At 50.8% G+C, this 23415-nt stretch overlaps 1 protein-coding gene across 6 annotated transcripts in view; it reads left to right on the top strand.

Annotated features, from left to right (window-relative positions):
* Positions 1–23415, top strand: part of LOC307072872 (protein 4.1-like) — a 27982-nt gene extending 4567 nt beyond the window's left edge. The window contains exons 1-23 of one of the 6 annotated variants that reach the window (XM_079732413.1): positions 3526–3667; positions 3748–3844; positions 4589–4750; positions 4919–5053; positions 5182–6015; positions 6120–6410; positions 6542–6769; positions 6856–7092; positions 7187–7450; positions 7578–7817; positions 7930–8169; positions 8276–8443; positions 8580–8768; positions 8973–9233; positions 9330–9509; positions 9621–9872; positions 10525–10736; positions 11983–12021; positions 14261–14323; positions 15395–15568; positions 21580–21672; positions 22085–22159; positions 22253–23415. In XM_079732413.1, coding sequence (XP_079588539.1) covers positions 3754–3844; positions 4589–4750; positions 4919–5053; positions 5182–6015; positions 6120–6410; positions 6542–6769; positions 6856–7092; positions 7187–7450; positions 7578–7817; positions 7930–8169; positions 8276–8443; positions 8580–8768; positions 8973–9233; positions 9330–9509; positions 9621–9872; positions 10525–10736; positions 11983–12021; positions 14261–14323; positions 15395–15568; positions 21580–21672; positions 22085–22159; positions 22253–22276 — 4452 coding nt within the window. In that variant the 5' untranslated portion in view covers positions 3526–3667; positions 3748–3753 and the 3' untranslated portion in view covers positions 22277–23415. Of the gene's footprint in view, positions 1–520; positions 740–1696; positions 1785–2190; positions 2344–2678; positions 2777–3494; positions 3668–3747; positions 3845–4570; positions 4751–4918; positions 5054–5181; positions 6016–6119; positions 6411–6541; positions 6770–6855; positions 7093–7186; positions 7451–7577; positions 7818–7929; positions 8170–8275; positions 8444–8579; positions 8769–8972; positions 9234–9329; positions 9510–9620; positions 9873–10524; positions 10737–11982; positions 12022–14260; positions 14324–15394; positions 15569–16789; positions 17533–21579; positions 21673–22084; positions 22160–22252 lie in introns of those variants that run through there. The other 5 variants (XM_079732412.1, XM_079732411.1, XM_079732410.1 and 2 more) reach the window with 5 other exon arrangements.

Genomic DNA, 23415 nt, shown 5'->3' with positions numbered 1-23415 from the left:
CGTGTGGTTCTCCTGAAGGTACTACCTGTTAGCCTCTTGTTCTAAAGCCAGCGTGTGGTTCTCCAAAGGTTCTACCTGTTAGCCTCTTTTTCTAAAGCCAGCATGTGGTTCTCCTGAAGGTTCTACCTGTTAGCCTCTTGTACTAAAGCCAGCGTGTGGTTCTCCTGAAGGTTCTACCTGTTAGCCTCTTGCTCTAAAGCCAGCAAGTGGTTCTCCTGAAGGTACTACCTGTTAGCCTCTTGTTCTAAAGCCAGCGTGTGGTTCTCCTGAAGGTACTACCTGTTAGCCTCTTGTTCTAAAGGCAGCGTGTGGTTCTCCTGAAGGTACTACCTGTTCAAGTTCTAAAGCCAGCGTGTGGTTCTCCTGAAGGTTCTACCTGTTAGCCTCATGTTCTAAAGCCAGCGTGTGGTTCTCCTGAAGGTACTACCTGTTGCCTCTTGTTCTAAAGCCAGCGTGTGGTTCTCCTGAAGGTACTACCTGTTGCCTCTTGTTCTAAAGCCAGCGTGTGGTTCTCCTGAAGGTACTACCTGTGCCTCCAGCTGAGGAAGGACATCATGAGCGGCGTGCTGCCCTGCTCCTTCGTCACCCTCTCCCTGCTGGGCTCCTACGCCGCCCAGTCGGAGCTGGGGGAGTACGACCCGGAGCTCCATGGCCAGGACTACATCAGGGAGCTCAGCCTGGCCCCGGGCCAGGGCCCCGAGCTGGAGGACAAGGTCATGGAGCTGCACCGCACCTACAGGTGAAGCCCGGCCGCAGGGGCGGCGCGGCGAGGGAGGGGGTCCCTCACCGTGCTCTGGCTGGGCGAGATAAGAGCGGACAGGCCTTTATCGGGCGCCACCGTAGTGTGTGTGTGTGTGTGTGACCACGATAGCGGGAACACGGCATCCCTCCGCGTGACGGCTCAGGGAGTCCTTCGGGGGTGTTGCCGCGTTTAGACTCTAGGGCAGGGGTCGGCAACCTTTTCAACATGCAGTGCCAGTTTGACATTTACTCGTTAATGAGTGTGCCTTAAGCAACAATATATTAAAAATTAAGCTGAATTATGACACAGCGACCAAAAACATTTCCAGAAGACCTGGAATGGTGCTATTTCCATATAGTCCACAATCATGCATCAACATTTTAAAGGTTTTTTTGGTTGTTATATTTGCAACATGGGCTTACAAATTATAATTACATATGTCCCATCTTAAAACACCATTTTCAGAAAGTCGTTCAAAAACATATTTGCACTTTGAGAAATGTAAAAAACGAGAAAATATGAGAATGTTGGAACCATCCACATCAATATCTTTAAGAGATGTACAGCTTTGCAAAACCAGGCGATGCATACAGGCCACTTGCAACAATATTTTTAATATTTTCTTCTCTATTACTCACAACATAAGTTTAAAAACTATTAATTGATCCCATTTCAGAACACTGCTTTCTGTAACTACTTTAAACATATTTGCACTGGGAGGAAATGCCCCAAACCGAATAAAGTGCAAAAAAAATCTGTAGTAATGATTATGCTGCCGCATTGTGCGGTGAAATCTTTTAATAATAATAATAAAATAAAAATTAAAGTTCAACTTTTTTAAAAAATAAAAAAACGGTCAAATGCTGCCCCGTGCCAGCGGTGGCACGCGTGCCCAGGGTTGCCGACCCCTGCTCTAGGGTCTTTATTCTCTCTTCTCTGTGCCGTGCGCCCCAGGTCCATGAGCCCTGCTCAGGCGGACCTGCTGTTCCTGGAGAATGCCAAGAAGCTGTCCATGTACGGAGTGGACCTCCACCAAGCCAAGGTCTGGACCGGGTTATGCAATGAGTCGGATCTGCTGTTTAGAGTCACTTACAGTTCACCAATCAAATGATTCAACGCCTGTAATCGTTGTGCAAGTTCCGGAAGTAACTATTATGTTGGCAAAAATATATTATTTATAAAGCAATAATGTTATAATGAGTATGAGCATGTCTGCATAGTAACAGAGACTTGCAATTCCAGTTTTCATACTGTTATAAGTTTGCTGCAAGGTTATCCTGTTACAATAAGGACCTCATAGCCATAACCCTCACCGCGGGTTACAGTGCCTCCTAGTGGCCAGTGGGTGGAACATGTTTAAAGTCAGAGCCAATGGCATTGCCTCCAGCGCTACACATGTGAATACTTAAAAGGAAACAAGCGATGCCAACTGTGTGTGTCTGACGTAGGACCTGGAGGGCGTCGACATCACGCTGGGGGTCTGCTCCGGGGGGCTGATGGTCTACAAAGATAAGCTGCGGATCAACCGTTTCCCCTGGCCCAAAGTGCTGAAGCTGTCCTACAAGCGCAGCAGCTTCTTCATTAAGATACGCCCGTCCGAGGTAAGGTCCACCGTTCCTCCGCCGCTGTCCATTTGACGGTACATTTTAGTGTGGTTGTGTAGTTGCCAATTTTTATGTGTCTTCCTCAGGTTTCCTCCGAATTTTTGTGCTGTACGGTCGATTTTTGAACAACGCACTGTACATGCTGAAACACAGCGTTAAATTGAATTGTGTTTCAGGATTTAACATATGTGGATTTACGTTTACAATATTAAATTATGAATTTGAATATTACAACGCTTTAAAATGCAGATTCTCAGTATTTAATCCAGTTCAATCTTTAGGCTGTGTGTCATGCTATATCAGCCAGTAACAGCTCTTGGTTTGGTCCACAGCAAGAGCAGTATGAGAGCACCATAGGCTTCAAGCTGCCCAACTACAAGGCCTCCAAGAAGCTGTGGAAAGTGTCTGTGGAGCACCACACCTTCTTCAGGTAACCAGGCTTCTCTGTTTCCTGATCCCTGCTAATGGGATCCCGTCACTCAACCTCTTACCCTCATCAACGCTGTGATCTCTAAAGTAGTTCCCCCGGGGAAAGCCCCACCTCCCAGTGTGTTGGTCCCGTGTTAGGGTAGCCAGGGCTATGGTGGTCAGAGATTATTGGCTGTTAGTGGTGATGTCAAACACTTACTGTAAACAGGGTCTTTACGGGTGTCGTGAGAATGGGGGCCACGGGGAATGTCAATCAGGGTTGAAGGGTTAATCTAGCAGTCAAGACTGTAGTTAAAACATCTGACGTTTTATCTGTTGTGATGTTGTACAGTGATGTACAGTACTTAGCATTGTGTAGCATCTTTATCCTAGCTATCTTTGTTGTATACGGGGAATGAGGTAACCTAGAGATTGTTAGTGCTTGGCACTTGGTTCTATGAACATCCTTACAGTACCGACAGCGATATATTATTGTTTCTCTTTCTTAGGACCAATGTACTTATTGTAAGTGACTTTGGATGAAAGCGTCTGCCAAATGCATTAAATGTCAGTGCATATGTTAATGTTCCCTCAGGGTTTCCACCGTAGAGCGGACGGTGCTGTTGTTTAAGTATCTGACGGGTTCTCTATTGTGTCGATTCTCTCAGGGTCTCCACAGTGAGCGGTCGATGCTGTAGTTTAGATACCTGACGGGTTCTCTGTTGTGTCGGTTCCCTCAGGGTCTCCACCGTCGAGCCCCCCTCGTCCCGGCGCTTCCTGGTCCTGGGGTCGAAGTTCCGCTACAGCGGCCGCACCCAGGCCCAGAGCCGGCAGGCCAGCTCCATGATCGACCGGCCCGCTCCGCGCTTCACCCGCTCCGCCAGCAAGAGGCTCTCACGGAACCTGGACGAAGGTACGCTCACGTTCTGCCGCGGGTCCCAGGCCGCTGGGGGGGAGGGGTCAGGCTCTAGTTAACTCTTCCTACCGCCGCAGCTGGAGATGGGTCTCTCAGCCGCCCGCAGATCTGAGGTAGATGATTGGTTCCTGGTGCTGGAGTCCGACCAGCCACGCCCCTCTCCGGCGCCTTCAGGTACAGAGGAGCCGCGCGGGGAACCCTTCGGGGCGTTGTCTTGTCTTGTCTCGGCTTACTGCGTTTCATTTCCTTCCGCCTCACTAACAAACGGCCGTTTTTTTTGCTTGGCGTAACATGACATGTTATATGCACACGAGGCATATTGTATGCGTGCGCTCTTCATTCCCCGTCTCCTTGACGACCAGCCAACGTCCTATGGTTCTGACAGGTTATGGTTGACTTTCTGCTTTGCCTGGCATTCTCCCGGGCTGCCCCGACCTCCCACACACGATTGGTCACTCCGTCATTGATGATATTTGTGATTTCATTGAATGGTCACATTGTGCTTCGTCACGGCTCTATCTCCGTGTGCATCCGTTGCTTGTGGCTGCTTACATCCTGCCTATCCTGGACCTCAAGGGGTAAGTAACCCAAGATTGCCGTGTGTCACGCTTTTGGGATTCTTTGACGCATTTGTGACTCAGCCGGCAAAACTCAAACACATCCACATCTCCTCAGCTTTCATGACTCCAACACATCCACATCTCCCATGACTCCAACACAACCACATCTCCCATGACTCCAACACAACCACATCTCCCATGACTCCAACACATCCACGTCTCCCCATCTTCCATGCGTAGCACTAACATCAGAGTATCGGATGCTCAGCTATGTGCCGTGTACGCCTTGTCTTTCTAACATCGCTTTCATTACGTCGACCACCATCCAATCGCGTTGAAGCTGTGATCTGCCCCTCAGCCGGCCTGCGGTCTGGCCGTACACCAGCCCGGGCCTGGTCCGGTCAGTATGGCGCCAACTGGTGGCAGCCAGGCCAGAGGCCGGAGGACCTGTGGTTTCCGTTGCTTCGACGCCGTCCTTCTCTTCCCTTTATCCCGTCTGTTGAGGCCGTGAAGCAGCCAGGTATCTAATGAGTCCTCTTGCTATGTGAACATGTCTCCCCCTATCTGCTGTCGATATGTGTTTTTTCCCAGTACGTTTCATGCTGGCTGATTCATGACACCACCGCTATATAGTATTACATGCTGCCTATGTCTGATGAAAAAGGTATCACACAATTGTTTTTGTCAGTGTCCTCGGCAAGACTCGGCTATACCAACAGGAGCTCTGTGGAAAGACTATTACAACCAGCGTTTAAACAGCGAGACGACTGGTACCAGTACTTCGACCCGAGTTTCACCATCAAGCAAGAGGAAACGCGTCCATGTGAGTGGTTGGTTTTGTAAAACTGTGACCTGTTTGATGTGTGATCAAATCTCAACCTTTTCCTCAGATGTTCTGTAAAGCAATACTCGTAACTTATGAAGCTCCTCTCCTACCTCTGCTTCCTCTAGCCTCCTCCCTCGCCTCCTCCCTAGCCCAGGCCCGGTCTGAGGCCGTGAAGGGGGGTGTTGTGAGAGACACAGAGGTCATGGAGAGGTTGCAGAAGGCGTTGGGCATAGTGGACGAGCTGAGGGAAATGGAGGATTTGGAAGACAGGCTGAGGGAGGTCAGGGTTCTGGAAGAGAGGCTTCAGGAGGTGGACGAGCTAGCAGAGAGGATCCAGGAAGTCCTCGAGGAGGAGTTAGGGAAGGAGGAAGTGGATAAGATGGCACAGGAAGAGGAAGTTCAACCAGAGAGGTCACAGGTAGAGATGGAGATGGCGAAGACGCTGGAGGAAGATGGGGTTGACGAATTGGAAGATGAAATAAAACGGGTGTTTTTCGGGGAGTGGGAGGTTGAAGAGAGTTTTAAATCTGGGTCGGTAGACGACAACGCTCACGTCGTGGTGAGCCAGAGGAAGGTTAGAAAGATGGTCACTGTCGTCCAGGAAAGTTGGCAAGAACAAGCAGAGACAGAGCCAGCGTCGGTATCGGGATGGAAAATTGAAAGAGACATCAGAACAACATCTGTGTTTGATGAAGACGGGTTCAATATACCCCTTCAGGAAGAGGGGTTCAATATCCACCTGCAGGAAGAGGGGTTCAATCTACCCCTTCAGGAAGAGGGGTTCAATATACTCCCGCAGGAAAAGGGGTTCAATATACCCCCGCAGGAAGAGGGGTTCAATATACTCCTTCAGGAAGAGGGGTTCAATATACCCCTGCAGGAATCACAGGTTGATGATAATGATTTCTGGTTCCAGCTGTTTGACCGCTTACCTTACAAGGCTGTTTACAAATCACAAGGTATGTATCCTCTAAAACACTTAACAACCCTTATGACCATCTCTAACTACAGCTGAAGTCCATCAATAAGGAATGTGATATTCATACTCTTTATTTAAACGCAGCCTCTACAGTACCAGCAGAAGAATACTTTACCTCCAAGAGTATAACAACAAAGGTTTTGGGGAGAAGGGAGGTCCTGGTTGATGAGTTGAACACAAGAGGACCACAGGTCCTGGTTGATGAGTTGAACCCTGGAGGAACACAGGTCCTGGTTGATGAGTTGAACCCTGGAGGAACACAGGTCCTGGTTGATGAGATGAGCACCAGAGGAGCAGAGGTCTTTGGGGGCAGGGAGGATGTTTGGTTTATCTTGCTGTACGTCATTCCCAGAGGAACCCCATTTGTCCCACCAGGTATTTCTAAACTCAACTCAAGTTCTTCCCCATCATGATTAGCTGGCTACCTCTCTATTGTACGTTTAGGTGATTTGTGACATGTTGTCTCTCTGGAGTTGTGTCTCATCTCGGGAATGTGTTTGCATTAGTGTCCTCTGTGGCCAGCGACCAGGAGACGGCAAAACAGAGTCATTCCTTAGAGATGATTGAAAGCCAAGCAGTTGAGGACGAGAGGGAGGTGATGGTAAAGGAGGAACGTCTTGCACCGGAAGAGACGAGGGGCTCACCCGAGATACTACCGGTTCTGGAGAGGGTTGCAGATGACTGGTTTGTGCTGTTCCAGGTCATCCCAAGAAAAACAACCTATGTGACACCAGGTACTGCTGAGATCCTTTGCTTTGCTTCAACGCCCATGTGGTTATGTTGGCACTCACCTATGGTGTTGCTGGGATTGTGTTTGCAGTAGCTACCGCTGTGGAGCGTGACCAGAAGGCTGTGGAACTGAGTTATCCAACGGAGACTGCAGGTCCAACCGTTGAGGACCAAAGGGAGGTGGTGGTAAATGAGACAATTCTCAAACAGCAAGAGACGGCAGGCTCACAAACCGTCCAAGCGCCAGTGTCTGTGTCGGAGAGGGTTGAGGATGACTGGTTTGTGCTGTTCAACCGTGTTCCAAGAAAAATCACCTATGTATCCCCAGGTAATGCTAGGATAGCTGGTTGTGCTTCAGATCATGATTTGCTGGCTACCTATCTATTGTACGTATAGGTGATTTGTGAACTGTTGTCTCTCAGGAGTTGTGTCTCATCTCGGGAATGAGTTTGCACTAGTTACATCTGTGGCCAGCGACCAGGAGACGGCAAAACAGAGTCATTCCTTAGAGATGATTCAAAGCCAAGCAGTTGAGGACGAGAGGGAGGTGACGGTAAAGGAGGAACGTCTTGCACCGGAAGAGATGAGGGGCTCACCCAAGATACTACCGGTTCTGGAGAGGGTTGCAGATGACTGGTTTGTGCTGTTCCAGGTCATCCCAAGAAAAACACCCTATGTGTCACCAGGTATTGCTGAGATCCTTTGCTTTGCTTCACCGCACAGCAAAAATCATGAGCACTTCTTCCTAAATGGCTTAATACCTTGTGGGACTGTTACGTGTTGTCTGTGAAGAGTTGCATCTTTTGTTGTCAGTTGCAGCTGATGATGCGAGTGTACGTGAGATTCCAAAAATGACAGCCATGACACTGATTGAGAAGACAACAACTGATGAAAGGGAGGAGATAACTGGGGCCATTGTGCAAAAAATAGAGATGGAAAACATGTTCAAGTATGGAACTGAAACACAGCCAGCCCTGCTCCTTAAAGACATAGAAGATGACTGGTTTGTCTTACTGGATGTTGGCTCTAGAGCGCCATCTGCTGTGCCACCAGGTATTGCACTTATTCCCATTTGACTTGCATCTTAGTCCGTTTGATGTATATATGCTTTATACATACTCTGTTCCATGGTCAAACGTCTCAGGATCTTCTGTGTTTCTCACAGTGGTCCTGAAGGACCTATCTAGAAGAGTCACTACTGTGGCTGCAGTGGAAACCATTGAGTCTGTGGACCGAGTCTGTTGGACCTCTTCAACTGTGGTCACAGTTGAAGATGTCCTCCAGAAACAGGAGGAGAGGCTTCCCAGACAGTCCATTCCAGAGCAGGGAGTCCCAACGAGGGAGCCAGACGATTGGTTTGTGCTGTTGGATGTTGTTCCCAGAGAGGTGACCTATATAGCTCCAGGTACCACCACAGTTTATCCCTCGTCTTAGCAGACATTCAAGACAACAGTTAACATATAGCTAGCCACTTAAAGACACAGATTTTAAATTCTGAACCTCTTCTCTAGCAGCTCCCAGTACCGTTTACCCAGAGGTCTCGGTACCTCTCCAAATCGTCACAGAAAAAGCTCAGCTCACGCCAGAGCTGGAAGACATTCTCCAGCTGTCGGCTCAGCCTCCACCTGAGAGAGACGACAGCTGGTTTGTGTTGTTCGACCCTGTCCTCATCCAACCAGGTGCTCTTTTACACTGCGTTTGTGTTTCAACCAGCTAGCCAAATTGGTGTCAGTGGCTTTATATCTTGATGGACTTAAGTCTGCTTTCTGGTCACACGCTGCTCGTGCTTAATGTTCCCCGTCTCTCCCTCGCCAGTGACAAGTCCTCTGGGGTCCAGCCAGAGCTCTGGTGTAGAGGGTAGGACCACTGGGACGTGGCAGAAGGTGATAATTGTGGAGGAGAGAAGGCGAGAGGAGACAAGTCTGTCTGATGTCCAAGTGACACGCTACCCCTCAGAGAGGGAGGGAGGCGATGAGTGGTTCAGCCTCTTCGATGCTTCCCGAGGTACTGTTCATTAATCACATCTATCTTCCCTAAAGAAGACCTGTTTCTCCATCAAACACTTGTATATTGAACACATCTGACGTAGCAACACAGTTTCCATCGGGGTGTAACACCTTTTGATTGGACCGTATGGATAAGGCTATTAACACTCAACTATTGACCTTTCTGAGAGGTGATGGGCACGGTTTCCCTGTTGTTTTCCAGTTTCCCCGGTAACAAGAGTGGCCGAAGTTCAGGGGCCCATGGCAGGGACAGCTCTGAGGGGTGCTAGACAGGAGGAGAGGGCCGTAGTGATGGAGAAGAAGACCGTAGTGATGGAGGAGAGGACCGTAGTGATGGAGGAGAGGGTGGTAGTGATGGAGGAGAGGCGTCCCCAGGAGCCCAACGTGTCAGAGAGAGAGGATGGAGACGACTGGTTTATGCTCTTCCAAAGGGTTGTGGAAGCAAGTAGAAAGATGCCGACAGGTACCTCATCATATCATTTCAGCATGTTCCTCAAGTGTTTGTTGGCTGGTAGCATCTTAGATGGATCGTTTATGTTCTGTGTCTGCGTCCCCGCAGTAGATCGTGTCAGGGGGTCCCCCAAGGAGAGAGCCTCTGAAGGGGTTCCTGCAGTAGAGCAGAGTCCCTCCAGAGGTTCTGCAGTGAGGCAGATATGGCAGCAGGAAGCTGTTCCTCAGCCGGGGAATGAGGTAGAAGACGATTGGTTTACTCTTCTGGACGTGGCGCCTAAGAAACCAGGTACCCTCACACCACGGCCCTCATGTCCATGAGCTCGATGTGATTAATTTTGATTCTTGATTTTATGCAGAACGATGTAAATCCTAGCAACACCTGTGTGATCTGTGTCAGTAGCCATGGCCCCGCGAGTCCGGTTCTATCCAGACGTACGGCCTGCTGCCAAGGCAACGCTGGCACCGGCGGTCCCAGCGCTCCGACCTCTGGCACCGCCGGTCCCAGCGCTCCGACCTCTGGCACCGGCAGTCCCAGCGCTCCGACCTCGCTTCGGGAAGAGGATCCTGGAGGAGAGGCTCCCAGCAGTGCAGCTCAGAGAGGCTGTGGACGATTGGTTTGTTCTGCTAGACGCTGACCGCACAGAGTCAGGTATTGTAGCCGGCGTTTTGTTGTCGTTTTGCTCATTTTCCCTTCAGGCTGAAATGCACGCGCTTGCTTACACTTTATCAGCCTGGCGCAAAAATCCCACTAATACAGAACCGGGCCATCGCTCCTCATGAGAGGCCAGACCCACCGGCGCATGTCCAACCTCGCCCTGGAGCTTCAAATGTCTGCCTATCGGAGACGTTTTGTTTTCCTTTCGCCGTCTTAACGCTTTGCGGCCCGACGACTAACTCTGCTTTGACGCCCGACCTCGATGGGTGGAAGTACGGCCCCAAAACAACGCTTTGGTTTACAATCCACCTCATGGACAGGCAGACCTCATTCTTTTTCACCGTGTGACGGCTGTTCGAGGCAACACTGGACACAGGTAGGTATGGTACGGTGTGCAGCAAGGCTTGCTAACCCTCATCAAGGTGTGTCCGTGAGACGGCTGTTCGAGGCAACACTGGACACAGGTAGGTAGGGTACGGTGTGCAGCTACTAACCCTCACCCAGGTGTGTTATCTCCTCCTCCGTACCGACGCCCTCCTCTCCCTCCACTCGACCGGCCTCATGTTCGTGCACCCCCGCCCCCGCTCTCACTGTTGGGGCCACCCACCCCATCCCGTGCTCACCGTGGGGTCTCCTCTCTCCCCAGCGGCGGCGGTGGGCTCCCACCGGGGGGTGCGTCCCGTCAGCGCGCCGGTCTTCTCCCAGGCCGCCCTGGCGGAGGCGGGGCTCCCGCTGTTCCCCCTGGACCAGCCCCAGACCTCCACCCCCCTGCGGAGCGCCCGCCAGGAGGAGCGCCGGCTGGAGGTCACCATGGAGACGGCGGAGCCCGCCAAGGGCGAGGTCGGCACCGAGGACAAGGTACCACGACCCCCGCTCCCTCTGGTGTTGTGTATCGGTCAGCAGGACGCTGAAGGTCTTTAATGCTGGTTCATTAAGAGTCTTTTCACCCAGAAAATGGAATGTAGATGATTAATGAAATGGATTTGTAAATGCAGGAGTTATGGGTCTTAGCCAGAGTGTAAAACCCAGGGCTCCCAGTGGGCTGGTACCAGGGAGGACTAGACCCCAGACCAGGACTAGCCTCCAGACCAGGACTAGCCTTCAGACCAAGACTAGCCTCCAGACCAGGACTAGCCTTCAGACCAGGACTAGCCTCCAGACCAGGACTAGCCTCCAGACCAGGACTAGCCTTCAGACCAGGACTAGCCTCCAGACCAGGACTAGCCTCCAGACCAGGACTAGCCTTCAGACCAGGACTAGCCTCCAGACCAGGACTAGCCTCCAGACCAGGACTAGCCTCCAGACCAAGACTAGCCTTCAGACCAAGACTAGCCTCCAGACCAAGACTAGCCTCCAGACCAGGACTAACCTCCAGACCAGGACTAGCCTCCAGACCAGGACTAGCCTCCAGACCAGGACTAGCCTCCAGACCAAGACTAGCCTTCAGACCAAGACTAGCCTCCAGACCAAGACTAGCCTCCAGACCAGGACTAGCCTCCAGACCAGGACTAGCCTCCAGACCAAGACTAGCCTCCAGACCAAGACTAGCCTTCAGACCAAGACTAGCCTCCAGACCAGGACTAGCCTCCAGACCAAGACTAGCCTTCAGACCAAGACTAGCCTCCAGACCAGGACTAGCCTCCAGACCAGGACTAACCTTCAGACCAGGACTAGCCTCCAGACCAGGACTAGCCTCCAGACCAAGACTAGCCTTCAGACCAGGACTAGCCTTCAGACCAAGACTAGCCTTCAGACCAAGACTAAACTCCAGACCAAGACTAGCCTCCAGACCAGGACTAACCTCCAGACCAAGACTAGCCTCCAGACCAAGATTAGCCTCCAGACCAAGACTAGCCTCCAGACCAGGACTAGCCTCCAGACCAGGACTTACCTCCAGACCAGCAGAGAGGACTAGCCTCCAGACCAGACTCTGGTACCAGAGAGGAGGAGGGTCCACATGGACCACCTCCATCGATGAAGCGTTCAGTGCCGGGTTATTCCCTGAGCCCACTGGACTCGTTCTCAGTGTTTTCCGTGGAAACGGTGGAGGGCGTGGAAGATGCTAACGTGGTCTTGTCCTTCTGTTGCTCTCCCCCGGGTCCAGTCTGAGGAGGCCACCTCGGAGCCAGTGCGACTGCGCAAGGTGAGGCTCTCCCAGGAACCCCCATACCATAAACCATCACCACCACGTCTTCACCGGCCATTAGTGGACCCCTCAAACCATAAACCATCACCACCACGTCTTCACCGGCCATTAGTGGACCCCTCATACCATAAACCATCACCACCACGTCTTCACCGGCCATTAGTGGACCCCTCATACCATAAACCATCACCACCACGTCTTCACCGGCCATTAGTGGACCCCTCATACCATAAACCATCACCACCACGTCTTCACCGGCCATTAGTGGACCCCTCATACCATAAACCATCACCACCACGTCTTCACCGGCCATTAGTGGACCCCTCATACCATAAACCATCACCACCACGTCTTCACCGGCCATTAGTGGACCCCTCATACCATAAACCATCACCACCACGTCTTCACCGGCCATTAGTGGACCCCTCATACCATAAACCATCACCACCACGTCTTCACCGGCCATTAGTGGACCCCTCATACCATAAACCATCACCACCACGTCTTCACCGGCCATTAGTGGACCCCCCATACCATAAACCATCACCACCACGTCTTCACCGGCCATTAGTGGACCCCCCATACCATAAACCATCACCACCACGTCTTCACCGGCCATTAGTGGACCCCCCATACCATAAACCATCACCACCACGTCTTCACCGGCCATTAGTGGACCCCCCATACCATAAACCATCACCACCACGTCTTCACCGGCCATTAGTGGACCCCTCATACCATAAACCATCACCACCACGTCTTCACCGGCCATTAGTGGACCCCTCATACCATAAACCATCACCACCACGTCTTCACCGGCCATTAGTGGACCCCTCATACCATAAACCATCACCACCACGTCTTCACCGGCCATTAGTGGACCCCTCATACCATAAACCATCACCACCACGTCTTCACCGGCCATTAGTGGACCCCTCATACCATAAACCATCACCACCACGTCTTCACCGGCCATTAGTGGACCCCTCATACCATAAACCATCACCACCACGTCTTCACCGGCCATTAGTGGACCCCTCATACCATAAACCATCACCACCACGTCTTCACCGGCCATTAGTGGACCCCCCATACCATAAACCATCACCACCACGTCTTCACCGGCCATTAGTGGACCCCCCATACCATAAACCATCACCACCACGTCTTCACCGGCCATTAGTGGACCCCTCATACCATAAACCATCACCACCACGTCTTCACCGGCCATTAGTGGACCCCCCATACCATAAACCATCACCACCACGTCTTCACCGGCCATTAGTGGACCCCCCATACCATAAACCATCACCACCACGTCTTCACCGGCCATTAGTGGACCCCTCATACCATAAACCATCACCAACACGTCTTCACCGGCCATTAGTGGACCCCTCATACCATAAACCATCACCACCACGTCTTCACCGGCCATTAGTGGACCCCTCATACCATAAACCATCACCACCACGTCTTCACCGGCCATTAGTGGACCCCCATACCATAAACCATCACCACCACGTCTTCACCGGCCATTAGTGGACCCCTCATACCATAAACCATCACCACCACGTCTTCACCGGCCATTAGTGGACCCCTCATACCATAAACCATCACCAACACGTCTTCACCGGCCATTAGTGGACCCCTCATACCATAAACCATCACCAACACGTCTTCACCGGCCATTAGTGGACCCCTCATACCATAAACCATCACCACCACGTCTTCACCGGCCATTAGTGAACCACTCATAGCGCACTCAGCAGTGACACATTTTCCTTTCCTTCGTTCATACTGTTGGCAGGACCTTCATGTCTCCTATAAGACATGAGAGGACCGGACATTATACATGATGTAAATACGTACATGACTCAGTTGGACATACATGTTTCTCATTTATAAAACCAATTCATTGAGTCGACAAGAAACATTCAAGTTAATTGCTAATTAACTAATGAGGTGTTATTGTTCCATACATTTTCCTGAAGTGGGGTATGATAACTTACATAGTTTCCACCTTTATACTAATCTTAGTCCGGCTCCTCTCTCCTAGTTGTGTTTGCTCAGCATGTCTGGAACTGTGCCTGTGCCCTCTCTCTATGAGTCAATGTCCTCTCCCATGCAGACAGCAGCCTGCTCAGGGTGACAGGGTGCATGTCCACTGGGCGGCAGTCCACGGAAACAAATGCGAAAAAAACCAACACGCTTTCCTTTGTTCTTTTATGTTTCACAGAGGAGAGCTAAGAGAATTGAGGGAGACTCGATTTATATCAGACATAGCCTCTTAATGTTGGAGGTTGGTATCTGGACGTCCGGTCGCCGACCGCTTCGCTCATTGGCTCTTTGGTGCTCTGTGTTCACGCTTTTAACGCTTCCTGTCGTCACGCCTTCACACTTCATGTTCTGAACCAGGTCAACTATCTGACCTGCAGGTCACATGCGATATGATTTCCTTTCCCCTTTTAATGTGTTCTTCCTCTTGTGACACTAACAGTTTCATATGGAAATGGTTCAATGCTGAGCGGGCGGTTATTCCTGCGGCATCAGGCAGCATGAATTAATGCTTTCACATTTTAATCATATGAAATCATGGATTTAATTAAATAAAATCATCATAAATCATGAATTAAATCATAATTGATGACAGCGGTCGAAACATCTGCAAAATGTCCCTTTCGACCGAATATTAATTCATAATTAACCCTGGAGATGATTCCTTCAGTGATTAACGACGTTGCGGTCGATCTTGGCTGTTAGATGTGGTGCTCCTTCTGCTTTCGCTGTGGGTTGTGTTGTTGTGACCGCCGACAACCGCTCTGGCCTTTGTGGGTTTTGATGTGCTCTTTGTGTGCTAAACCACCGCCGTACAATTCAATTCATTGAATATGATAGTAGTGTATGTTTCAGACAGTAGGCCCTGCTCTGGCACAAGGCATAGTCATTTGTGGAGTAATGTCATCTGATTATTGGACAAACCAAACCAGACATCCAGTTGCAACCAGCATTACTGAATTCCATATTAGTATCTTCTATAAATTTGTATTCATAATCTCTGAATCTATGAATGAAAGAAAATCAAGGATGGAAACAAAGGGTGCTCTGGTATGTGGTAGTCGAGATTGATGTAACCAAATTAAAACCTAGACAACACAAATACTAAACGCTTAAAAGCGCGTCTAACTAACACACAAACTCATACTTCAATTTGACCCCATCTCCCATTCATCTCTCTCTCTCTCTCTCTCTCTCTCTCTCTCTCTCTCTCTCTCTCTCTCTCACTGTCCCTCCCTCCCTCTCCCTCCCTCACTGACTCTTCCTCTCCCTCCCTCCCTCTCCCTCCCTCACTGACTCCTCCTCTCTCCCCCAGGAGCTGGTGAAGCCCCAGGAGGAGCTCCTCCGTCACCACGCCAGTGTCAGTGAGCTGAAGAGGAACTTCATGCAGGCTGTGCCCGACTCGCGGCCCAGCGAGTGGGACAAGCGCCTCTCCACGCACTCTCCCTTCCGCACCGCGGGGGCCAACGGGGGCCCCGGCGCCGACGGGGTGAGTGCGGCGACGCAGGCACACACCTCATCATCATGTTCCATGTGGGGGGGGGGGCATGACATCGTCTTCTTTATGAAATCACTACTATGACGTTACCCAGCCCTCCACCAACATCATCTGCATCAAACAGAGGATGGTGGCATCTGTCACCTTTAGTTGATGTTCTGTGTTCCATCCCTCTAGGAGGTTCTGGTACCGTACCCTTTAGGGGAGGTTCTGGTTCCATACCTCTAGTGGAGGTTCTGGTTCCATCCCTCTAGGAGGTTCTGGTTCCACCCCTCTAGTGGAGGTTCTGGTACCGTACCCTCTAGTGGAGGTTCTGGTTCCATACCTCTAGTGGAGGTTCTGGTTCCATCCCTCTAGGAGGTTCTGGTTCCACCCCTCTAGTGGAGGTTCTGGTACCGTACCCTCTAGTGGAGGTTCTGGTACCGTACCCTCTAGTGGAGGTTCTGGTTCCACCCCTCTAGTGGAGGTTCTGGTACCGTACCCTCTAGTGGAGGTTCTGGTTCCACCCCTCTAGTGGAGGTTCTGGTTCCATACCTCTAGGAGGTTCTGGTTCCATACCTCTAGTGGAGGTTCTGGTTCCACCCCTCTAGTGGAGGTTCTGGTTCCACCCCTCTAGTGGAGGTTCTGGTTCCACCCCTCTAGTGGAGGTTCTGGTTCCACCCCTCTAGTGGAGGTTCTGGTACCGTACCCGCTAGTGGAGGTTCTGGTTCCATCCCTCTAGTGGAGGTTCCGGTTCCATACCTCTAGTGGAGATCCTGTGTTCCATCCCTCTAGGAGGTTCTGTGTTCCATCCCTCTAGGAGGTTCTGTGTTCCATCCCTCTAGTGGAGGTTCTGGTACCATACCCTTTAGGGGAGGTTCTGTGTTCAAGTCGCTACTGGAAGTTCTGGTTGCATGTCTCTATGGGAGGTTCTAGTTCCATAACGGAGGTCCTGGTTCCATTACTACTTTTCTTCCTGACCATTTATCCCCCTCACTAGTTGTATTGACTAGCTATCCTCCTGACTAGTTATCCTGACTGGTAATCTACCCTTGGTTGAATTTCCCAAAGAGCCATCAGACACTATAGAGTTGATATGTCACTTTCACCTCAACACTTTCCAATTCCATGTTTCCACATTCCTTTATTCCTTCTCCCCATCTCTCTCTCTCTCCCATTCCCTCTCCTCCACCCTCCTCCCTCTCTCTCTCCGCCTCCCCCCCCGGCCCTCAGTTTGTCACCCGTCTCCCCCGCGGCCCCCTCCTAGACTTCTACTCCAAGCGCAGCTGAGCGACCGCTGACGGGCTGTCACCCGACCGCCTAGCCTCCTCCCTTCTCTTCCTCCTGCTTCTCTACATCCTTCTGCTTCAACTCCACCGCTGCATTCTTCCTTGTCTCAGTCCTCCGCCGCTCTTCAGACGGGGTCGACACCCTCTCTCCACCCTGCTCCTCACCGGCCTCCATTTCTCCTCGCTCCTTGTCACGTATATCTTCCAGAGACTGAGTAGGAGCGCCCGTTACGATGAGGTCGTCCCACCTCGCCCTGCCCGCTCCGTCACGGCGTCACGGCGGTGTCCTCAGAGAGACGCGACCGTGCGGACGGCCGGAGCCCGCTTCTCGCTAGGAAGGAAGTCGGGATTCCCAGGACTAGAGGGTTGGAAATCACACGGGGATCGGAATACCGAGTATACTCGTCTTAGGGAAACTCTCAGCTCACTTACGGACGTTTTGAATCCTCTTTAGTCGTGATGTTTCGTGAACTGGCTGTGGTCGTATCTCAGGCCTTTTTCAATCTTGAGGCAGCTTCTCTGTTAGGATGGATTTCAGAAATAGAAATGGTCTGATGTTGCATGATGGATGAAAATAATTAAAAGTATTCCATATATGTTACTGATGCTATTGTTTGCTTGCCCTCAAGGGACCTGAGGTTTGTTTTTTAGAAGTTGCCCTTGCTTTCATTAAACTTATTTCATTGATCCGTAAATTAATTTAATCACATTTGCACCATAGTATACTTTAAATTTTTAACAAAGCCATTAAGCTATTAGACTTGCTAAAAATACTTGAATATATACAAAACATTCATTTATATTATCTTGTGTCTTGTGTAGCATAATTTGATCAGTTAATGAGGGGTCATGTGATCAGGGAAGAGAGTGTAGTTAATGAGGGGTCATGTGATCAGAGAAGAGGGTGTAGTTAATGAGGGGTCATGTGATCAGGAAAGAGGGTGTAGTTACTGAGGGAAAAGGGTGTAGTTACTGAGGGAAAAGGGTGTAGTTACTGAGGGAAGAGGGTGTAGTTAAGGAGAGAAGAGGGTGTAGTTAAGGAGAGAAGAGGGTGTAGTTACTGAGAGAAGAGGGTGTAGTTACTGAGGGAAAAGGGTGTAGTTACTGAGGGAAGAGGGTGTAGTTACTGAGAGAAGAGGGTGTAGTTAAGGAGAGAAGAGGGTGTAGTTACTGAGAGAAGAGGGTGTAGTTGAGGAGAGAAGAGGGTGTAGTTACTGAGGGAAAAGGGTGTAGTTACTGAGGGAAAAGGGTGTAGTTAAGGAGAGAAGAGGGTGTAGTTAAGGAGAGAAGAGGGTGTAGTTAAGGAGAGAAGAGGGTGTAGTTACTGAGGGAAGAGGGTGTAGTTACTGAGGGAAAAGGGTGTAGTTACTGAGGGAAGAGGGTGTAGTTACTGAGGGAAAAGGGTGTAGTTAAGGAGAGAAGAGGGTGTAGTTAAGGAGAGAAGAGGGTGTAGTTACTGAGGGAAGAGGGTGTAGTTACTGAGGGAAAAGGGTGTAGTTAAGGAGAGAAGAGGGTGTAGTTAAGGAGAGAAGAGGGTGTAGTTAAGGAGAGAAGAGGGTGTAGTTAAGGAGAGAAGAGGGTGTAGTTAAGGAGAGAAGAGGGTGTAGTTACTGAGGGAAGAGGGTGTAGTTACTGAGGGAAGAGGGTGTAGTTACTGAGGGAAAAGGGTGTAGTTAAGGAGAGAAGAGGGTGTAGTTAAGGAGAGAAGAGGGTGTAGTTACTGAGGGAAAAGGGTGTAGTTACTGAGGGAAGTGGGTGTAGTTACTGAGGGAAAAGGGTGTAGTTAAGGAGAGAAGAGGGTGTAGTTAAGGAGAGAAGAGGGTGTAGTTACTGAGGGAAGAGGGTGTAGTTACTGAGGGAAAAGGGTGTAGTTAAGGAGAGAAGAGGGTGTAGTTAAGGAGAGAAGAGGGTGTAGTTAAGGAGAGAAGAGGGTGTAGTTACTGAGAGAAGAGGGTGTAGTTAAGGAGAGAAGAGGGTGTAGTTAAGGAGAGAAGAGGGTGTAGTTACTGAGAGAAGAGGGTGTAGTTACTGAGAGAAGAGGGTGTAGTTTCTGAGAGAAGAGGGTGTAGTTAGTGAGAGAAGAGGGTGTAGTTACTGAGAGAAGAGGGTGTAGTTAAGGAGAGAAGAGGGTGTAGTTACTGAGAGAAGAGGGTGTAGTTACTGAGAGAAGAGGGTGTAGTTAAGGAGAGAAGAGGGTGTAGTTACTGAGAGAAGAGGGTGTAGTTACTGAGGGAAGAGGGTGTAGTTACTGAGAGAAGAGGGTGTAGTTTCTGAGAGAAGAGGGTGTAGTTAGTGAGAGAAGAGGGTGTAGTTACTGAGAGAAGAGGGTGTAGTTTCTGAGAGAAGAGGGTGTAGTTAAGGAGGGAAGAGGGTGTAGTTACTGAGCTCCTGGGGCGTGAGGTGGAGGGCCTTAAGGGGAGACCTACTGGGAGGAGAAGGTGGAAGATCCATCAGAACGCTGGGGGACAGTATCTGGGTTCTCCAGCCCCCCTGCCCCCCCCCCGGTCCTCAGCTGGTCCTCAGCTGGCCCTCAGCTGGTCCTCAGCTGGTCCTCAGCTGCCCCCCCCCCGGCCCTCAGCTGGCCCTCAGCTGGCCCTCAGCTGGTCCTCAGCTGGCCCTCAGCTGGTCCTCAGCTGGTCCTCAGCTGGCCCTCAGCTGGTCCTCAGCTGGTCCTCAGCTGGCCCTCAGCTGGTCCTCAGTGAGCAGGTACTTCAGTCAGTCCCAGACCCTCCTGCATGGACTGATGTGACCCTCCCTGACCCCGCTGGACCTGAGTCCTGCTGGGTCCTACTGCATGGCCCTCCCCTGACCCCCCTGATGCTAACCCTGGACCTGGGTCCTTCCCCCCTCCCCTCCGAGGAAGATGTGTTCCCAGCGTGGTGGGTGCTGGTCTCTAGTGGTGGGTGCTGGTCTCTAGTGGTGGGCGCTGGTCTCTAGTGGTGGGTGCTGGTCTCTAGTGGTGGGTGCTGGTCTCTAGTGGGGGTGCTGGTCTCTAGTGGTGGGCACTGGTCTCTAGTGGGGGCGCTGGTCTCTAGTGGTGGGCGCTGGTCTCTAGTGGGGGCGCTGGTCTCTAGTGGTGGGCGCTGGTCTCCAGTGGTGGGCGCTGGTCTCTAGTGGTGGGCGCTGGTCGGTGCTGGTCTCTAGTGGTGGGTGCTGGTCTCTAGTGGTGGGTGCTGGTCTCTAGTGGTTGGTGCTGGTCTCTAGTGGTGGGCGCTGGTCTCTAGTGGTTGGTGCTGGTCTCTAGTGGTGGGCGCTGGTCTCTAGTGGTGGGTGCTGGTCTCTAGTGGTGGGTGCTGGTCTCTAGTGGTGGGCGCTGGTCTCTATTGGTGGGTGCTGGTCTCTAGTGGTGGGTGCTGGTCTCTAGTGGGGGTGCTGGTCTCTAGTGGTGGGTGCTGGTCTCTAGTGGTGGGCACTGGTCTCTAGTGGGGGCGCTGGTCTCTAGTGGTGGGCGCTGGTCTCTAGTGGGGGCGCTGGTCGCTAGTGGTGGGCGCTGGTCTCCAGTGGTGGGCGCTGGTCTCTAGTGGTGGGCGCTGGTCGGTGCTGGTCTCTAGTGGTGGGTGCTGGTCTCTAGTGGTGGGTGCTGGTCTCTAGTGGTTGGTGCTGGTCTCTAGTGGTGGGCGCTGGTCTCTAGTGGTTGGTGCTGGTCTCTAGTGGTGGGCGCTGGTCTCTAGTGGTGGGTGCTGGTCTCTAGTGGTGGGCGCTGGTCTCTAGTGGTGGGCGCTGGTCTCTAGTGGGGGCGCTGGTCTCTAGTGGTGGGCGCTGGTCTCTAGTGGTGGGCGCTGGTCTCCAGTGGTGGGCGCTGGTCTCAAGTGGTGGGCGCTGGTCTCTAGTGGTGGGCGCTGGTTTCTAGTGGTGGGCGCTGGTCTCTAGTGGGGGCGCTGGTCTCTAGTGGGGGCGCTGGTCTCTAGTGGTGGGCGCTGGTCTCTAGTGGGGGCGCTGGTCTCTAGTGGTGGGCGCTGGTCTCTAGTGGTGGGCGCTGTTCGGTGCTGGTCTCTAGTGGTGGGTGCTGGTCTCAAGTGGTGGGTGCTGGTCTCTAGTGGTTGGTGCTGGTCTCTAGTGGTGGGCGCTGGTCTCTAGTGGTGGGCGCTGGTCTCTAGTGGGGGCGCTGGTCTCTAGTGGTGGGCGCTGGTCTCCAGTGGTGGGCGCTGGTCTCTAGTGGTGGGCGCTGGTCGGTGCTGGTCTCTAGTGGTGGGTGCTGGTCTCTAGTGGTGGGTGCTGGTCTCTAGTGGTTGGTGCTGGTCTCTAGTGGTGGGCGCTGGTCTCTAGTGGTTGGTGCTGGTCTCTAGTGGTGGGCGCTGGTCTCTAGTGGTGGGTGCTGGTCTCTAGTGGTGGGCGCTGGTCTCTAGTGGTGGGTGCTGGTCTCTAGTGGTGGGTGCTGGTCTCTAGTGGTGGGTGCTGGTCACTAGTGGTGATCTGGCTCTCTTCTGTTTTGGTTATTTTTCTTGGCTGGTGGTGGGAAGGAGGGCGGCCAATCAGCTGCACTGTTAACGGGACTACAGTACACCACTAGAGAAGGTGCTCCCCACGGCCTTCACCCTGCCCCCAACCACACCTCCACCCCCAGGGGCCCGTCACTCCAACCCCCCCACCGGGTCCAGTCCCCTGGTCCAGCATGGTTGGGGGTCTAGCTGTGGAGCTGGCCGGCCCTGGGGAGGGGCGATGGGGGTCTCAGCAGCAGCAGTGCACTCCCCGCCAGACAGCCACTGAGCCGCGTGTGTTCTGCTGACGTTCCAGATCACCAGCGACGGCTCGGACGGAGACAAAGACAGCAGCACCACCTTCTCATCAGAGAGCGGAGTCACCACGACCACCACCCACATCTCAAAGGTCTGCTCTCTCTCTCCCCCCGTCTTTATTGATAATGTAGCCACCTCCGTCTTTATTGATAATGTAGCCACCTCCGTCTTTATTGATAATGTAGCCACCTCCGTCTTTATTGATAATGTAGCTACCTCTGTCTTTATTGATAATGTAGCCACCTCTGTCTTTATTGATAATGTAGCCACCTCTGTCTTTATTGATAATGTAGCTACCTCTGTCTTTATTGATAATGTAGCCACCTCTGTCTTTACTGATAATGTAGTCACCTCCGTCTTTATTGATAATGTAGCCACCTCCGTCTTTATTGATAATGTAGCCACCTCCGTCTTTATTGATAATGTAGCCACCTCCGTCTTTATTGATAATGTAGCCACCTCCGTCTTTATTGATAATGTAGCTAACATTTGTCTTTGGTCAGGTGGTGAAAAGTGGATCCACAGAGACTCGTGTCGAGAAGAGAATCGTCATCAGTGCAGAATCTGAAGTTGAGGAGGTTAGAATCCTATTAGGATCTTGATCTGACTGCTCAGTAATAATGCAGTATAGAGTTGTTCTTGTTCTAAGACAGATGTTGTGTTTGTTGCAGGGAAATGATGGAACAGCAATGTAGGCCGTGAACCGTCTTCCTCAGTTCTGTTGAGCCCACATGTTGGTGTTCACAACCCCACAGCCAATCAGACCACAGTCACCTGACCACTCATCCCCCAATCAGACACAGCTAGCGTTCTGTCTCATTAATGTGTGCACCTAACATTAGCTGGCTTAGTAGACACGTCTTCGTAGATAATCCCTTAATGGAAATTCAAGTGAAGCTTCCAAACATTGCTTTTGCTTTTTTAACAAATGCTTATTCTCACCTGGTGTTCAAAACAGACACACAAATTATACACGTTCTATTTGGCAAATTAAGAAGAATTTTTCTATTTTATTTTTTATGGGTTTATTAATTTCCCCCTTAAAATATTTTTCTTTTCCTTTTAAATTGCACAGTTATTATTTTTTAATTATTGTGGCCTACGCGGATTTTGTAACATTGAACAATGAAACCCTTGTTTACTCAGACTTCTTCAATATTTAATATACCTCACTAAATACAATAATGACGTTATGTGCTAAATTTGGATAGCTTATTTCTCAGGTAAACAAAACTCAAAACATATTTCTCCTACATGTAGCCAACTTTTAGTAGCTTACCCATTATTGTAAAGTTTGAAATCAAAATTTTTAAATATATTTTAAAATATTTGTATTTTATAGAATTAATACTTTTGTAGCGTTTGTATAAAATGGGCGTTTGTACGTTATGCATACAATCTGCTTATTCAGTTCTAGGTTAATAAATTGACTTACAAGTTGCTTTTATTTAATAAGGGACCATATCCATAATATTCTTCATGTGCACTACTAAATATGTCCACTAGTTTCAAACTGTCCTGAGCTGTTAGCCATCATGTGCACTGCTGAATATTTCAAACTGAACGATGTCACACTTCTACCGCTTCTCCATTGACCTTCATCATTCTTCATGTTCATCATCAATTCACAATATTTGACAACGTTTGGTCTGCGAATCTCAGGTTTTAATATTGTTTGTGTGACTACAGACCTCGTAGTGATTGTATAAGGAATGTTCACATGTTTATATCCATCCATGACAACCTCAACCGTCTCCAGCAAGTCAAGGTTGAGTGATGTGAAACTTGGTTTCCACGGCAACCACGCAACCAGAGGGGGGTGAAGGCAGCTCTT

This window comes from Pollachius pollachius (genome assembly GCF_949987615.1).
Source record: "Pollachius pollachius genome assembly, chromosome: 1".
Classification (NCBI taxonomy): domain Eukaryota; kingdom Metazoa; phylum Chordata; class Actinopteri; order Gadiformes; family Gadidae; genus Pollachius; species Pollachius pollachius.
Note: the sequence above shows the minus strand (reverse complement) of the source record. Positions and strands in the feature narration are given on the sequence as shown.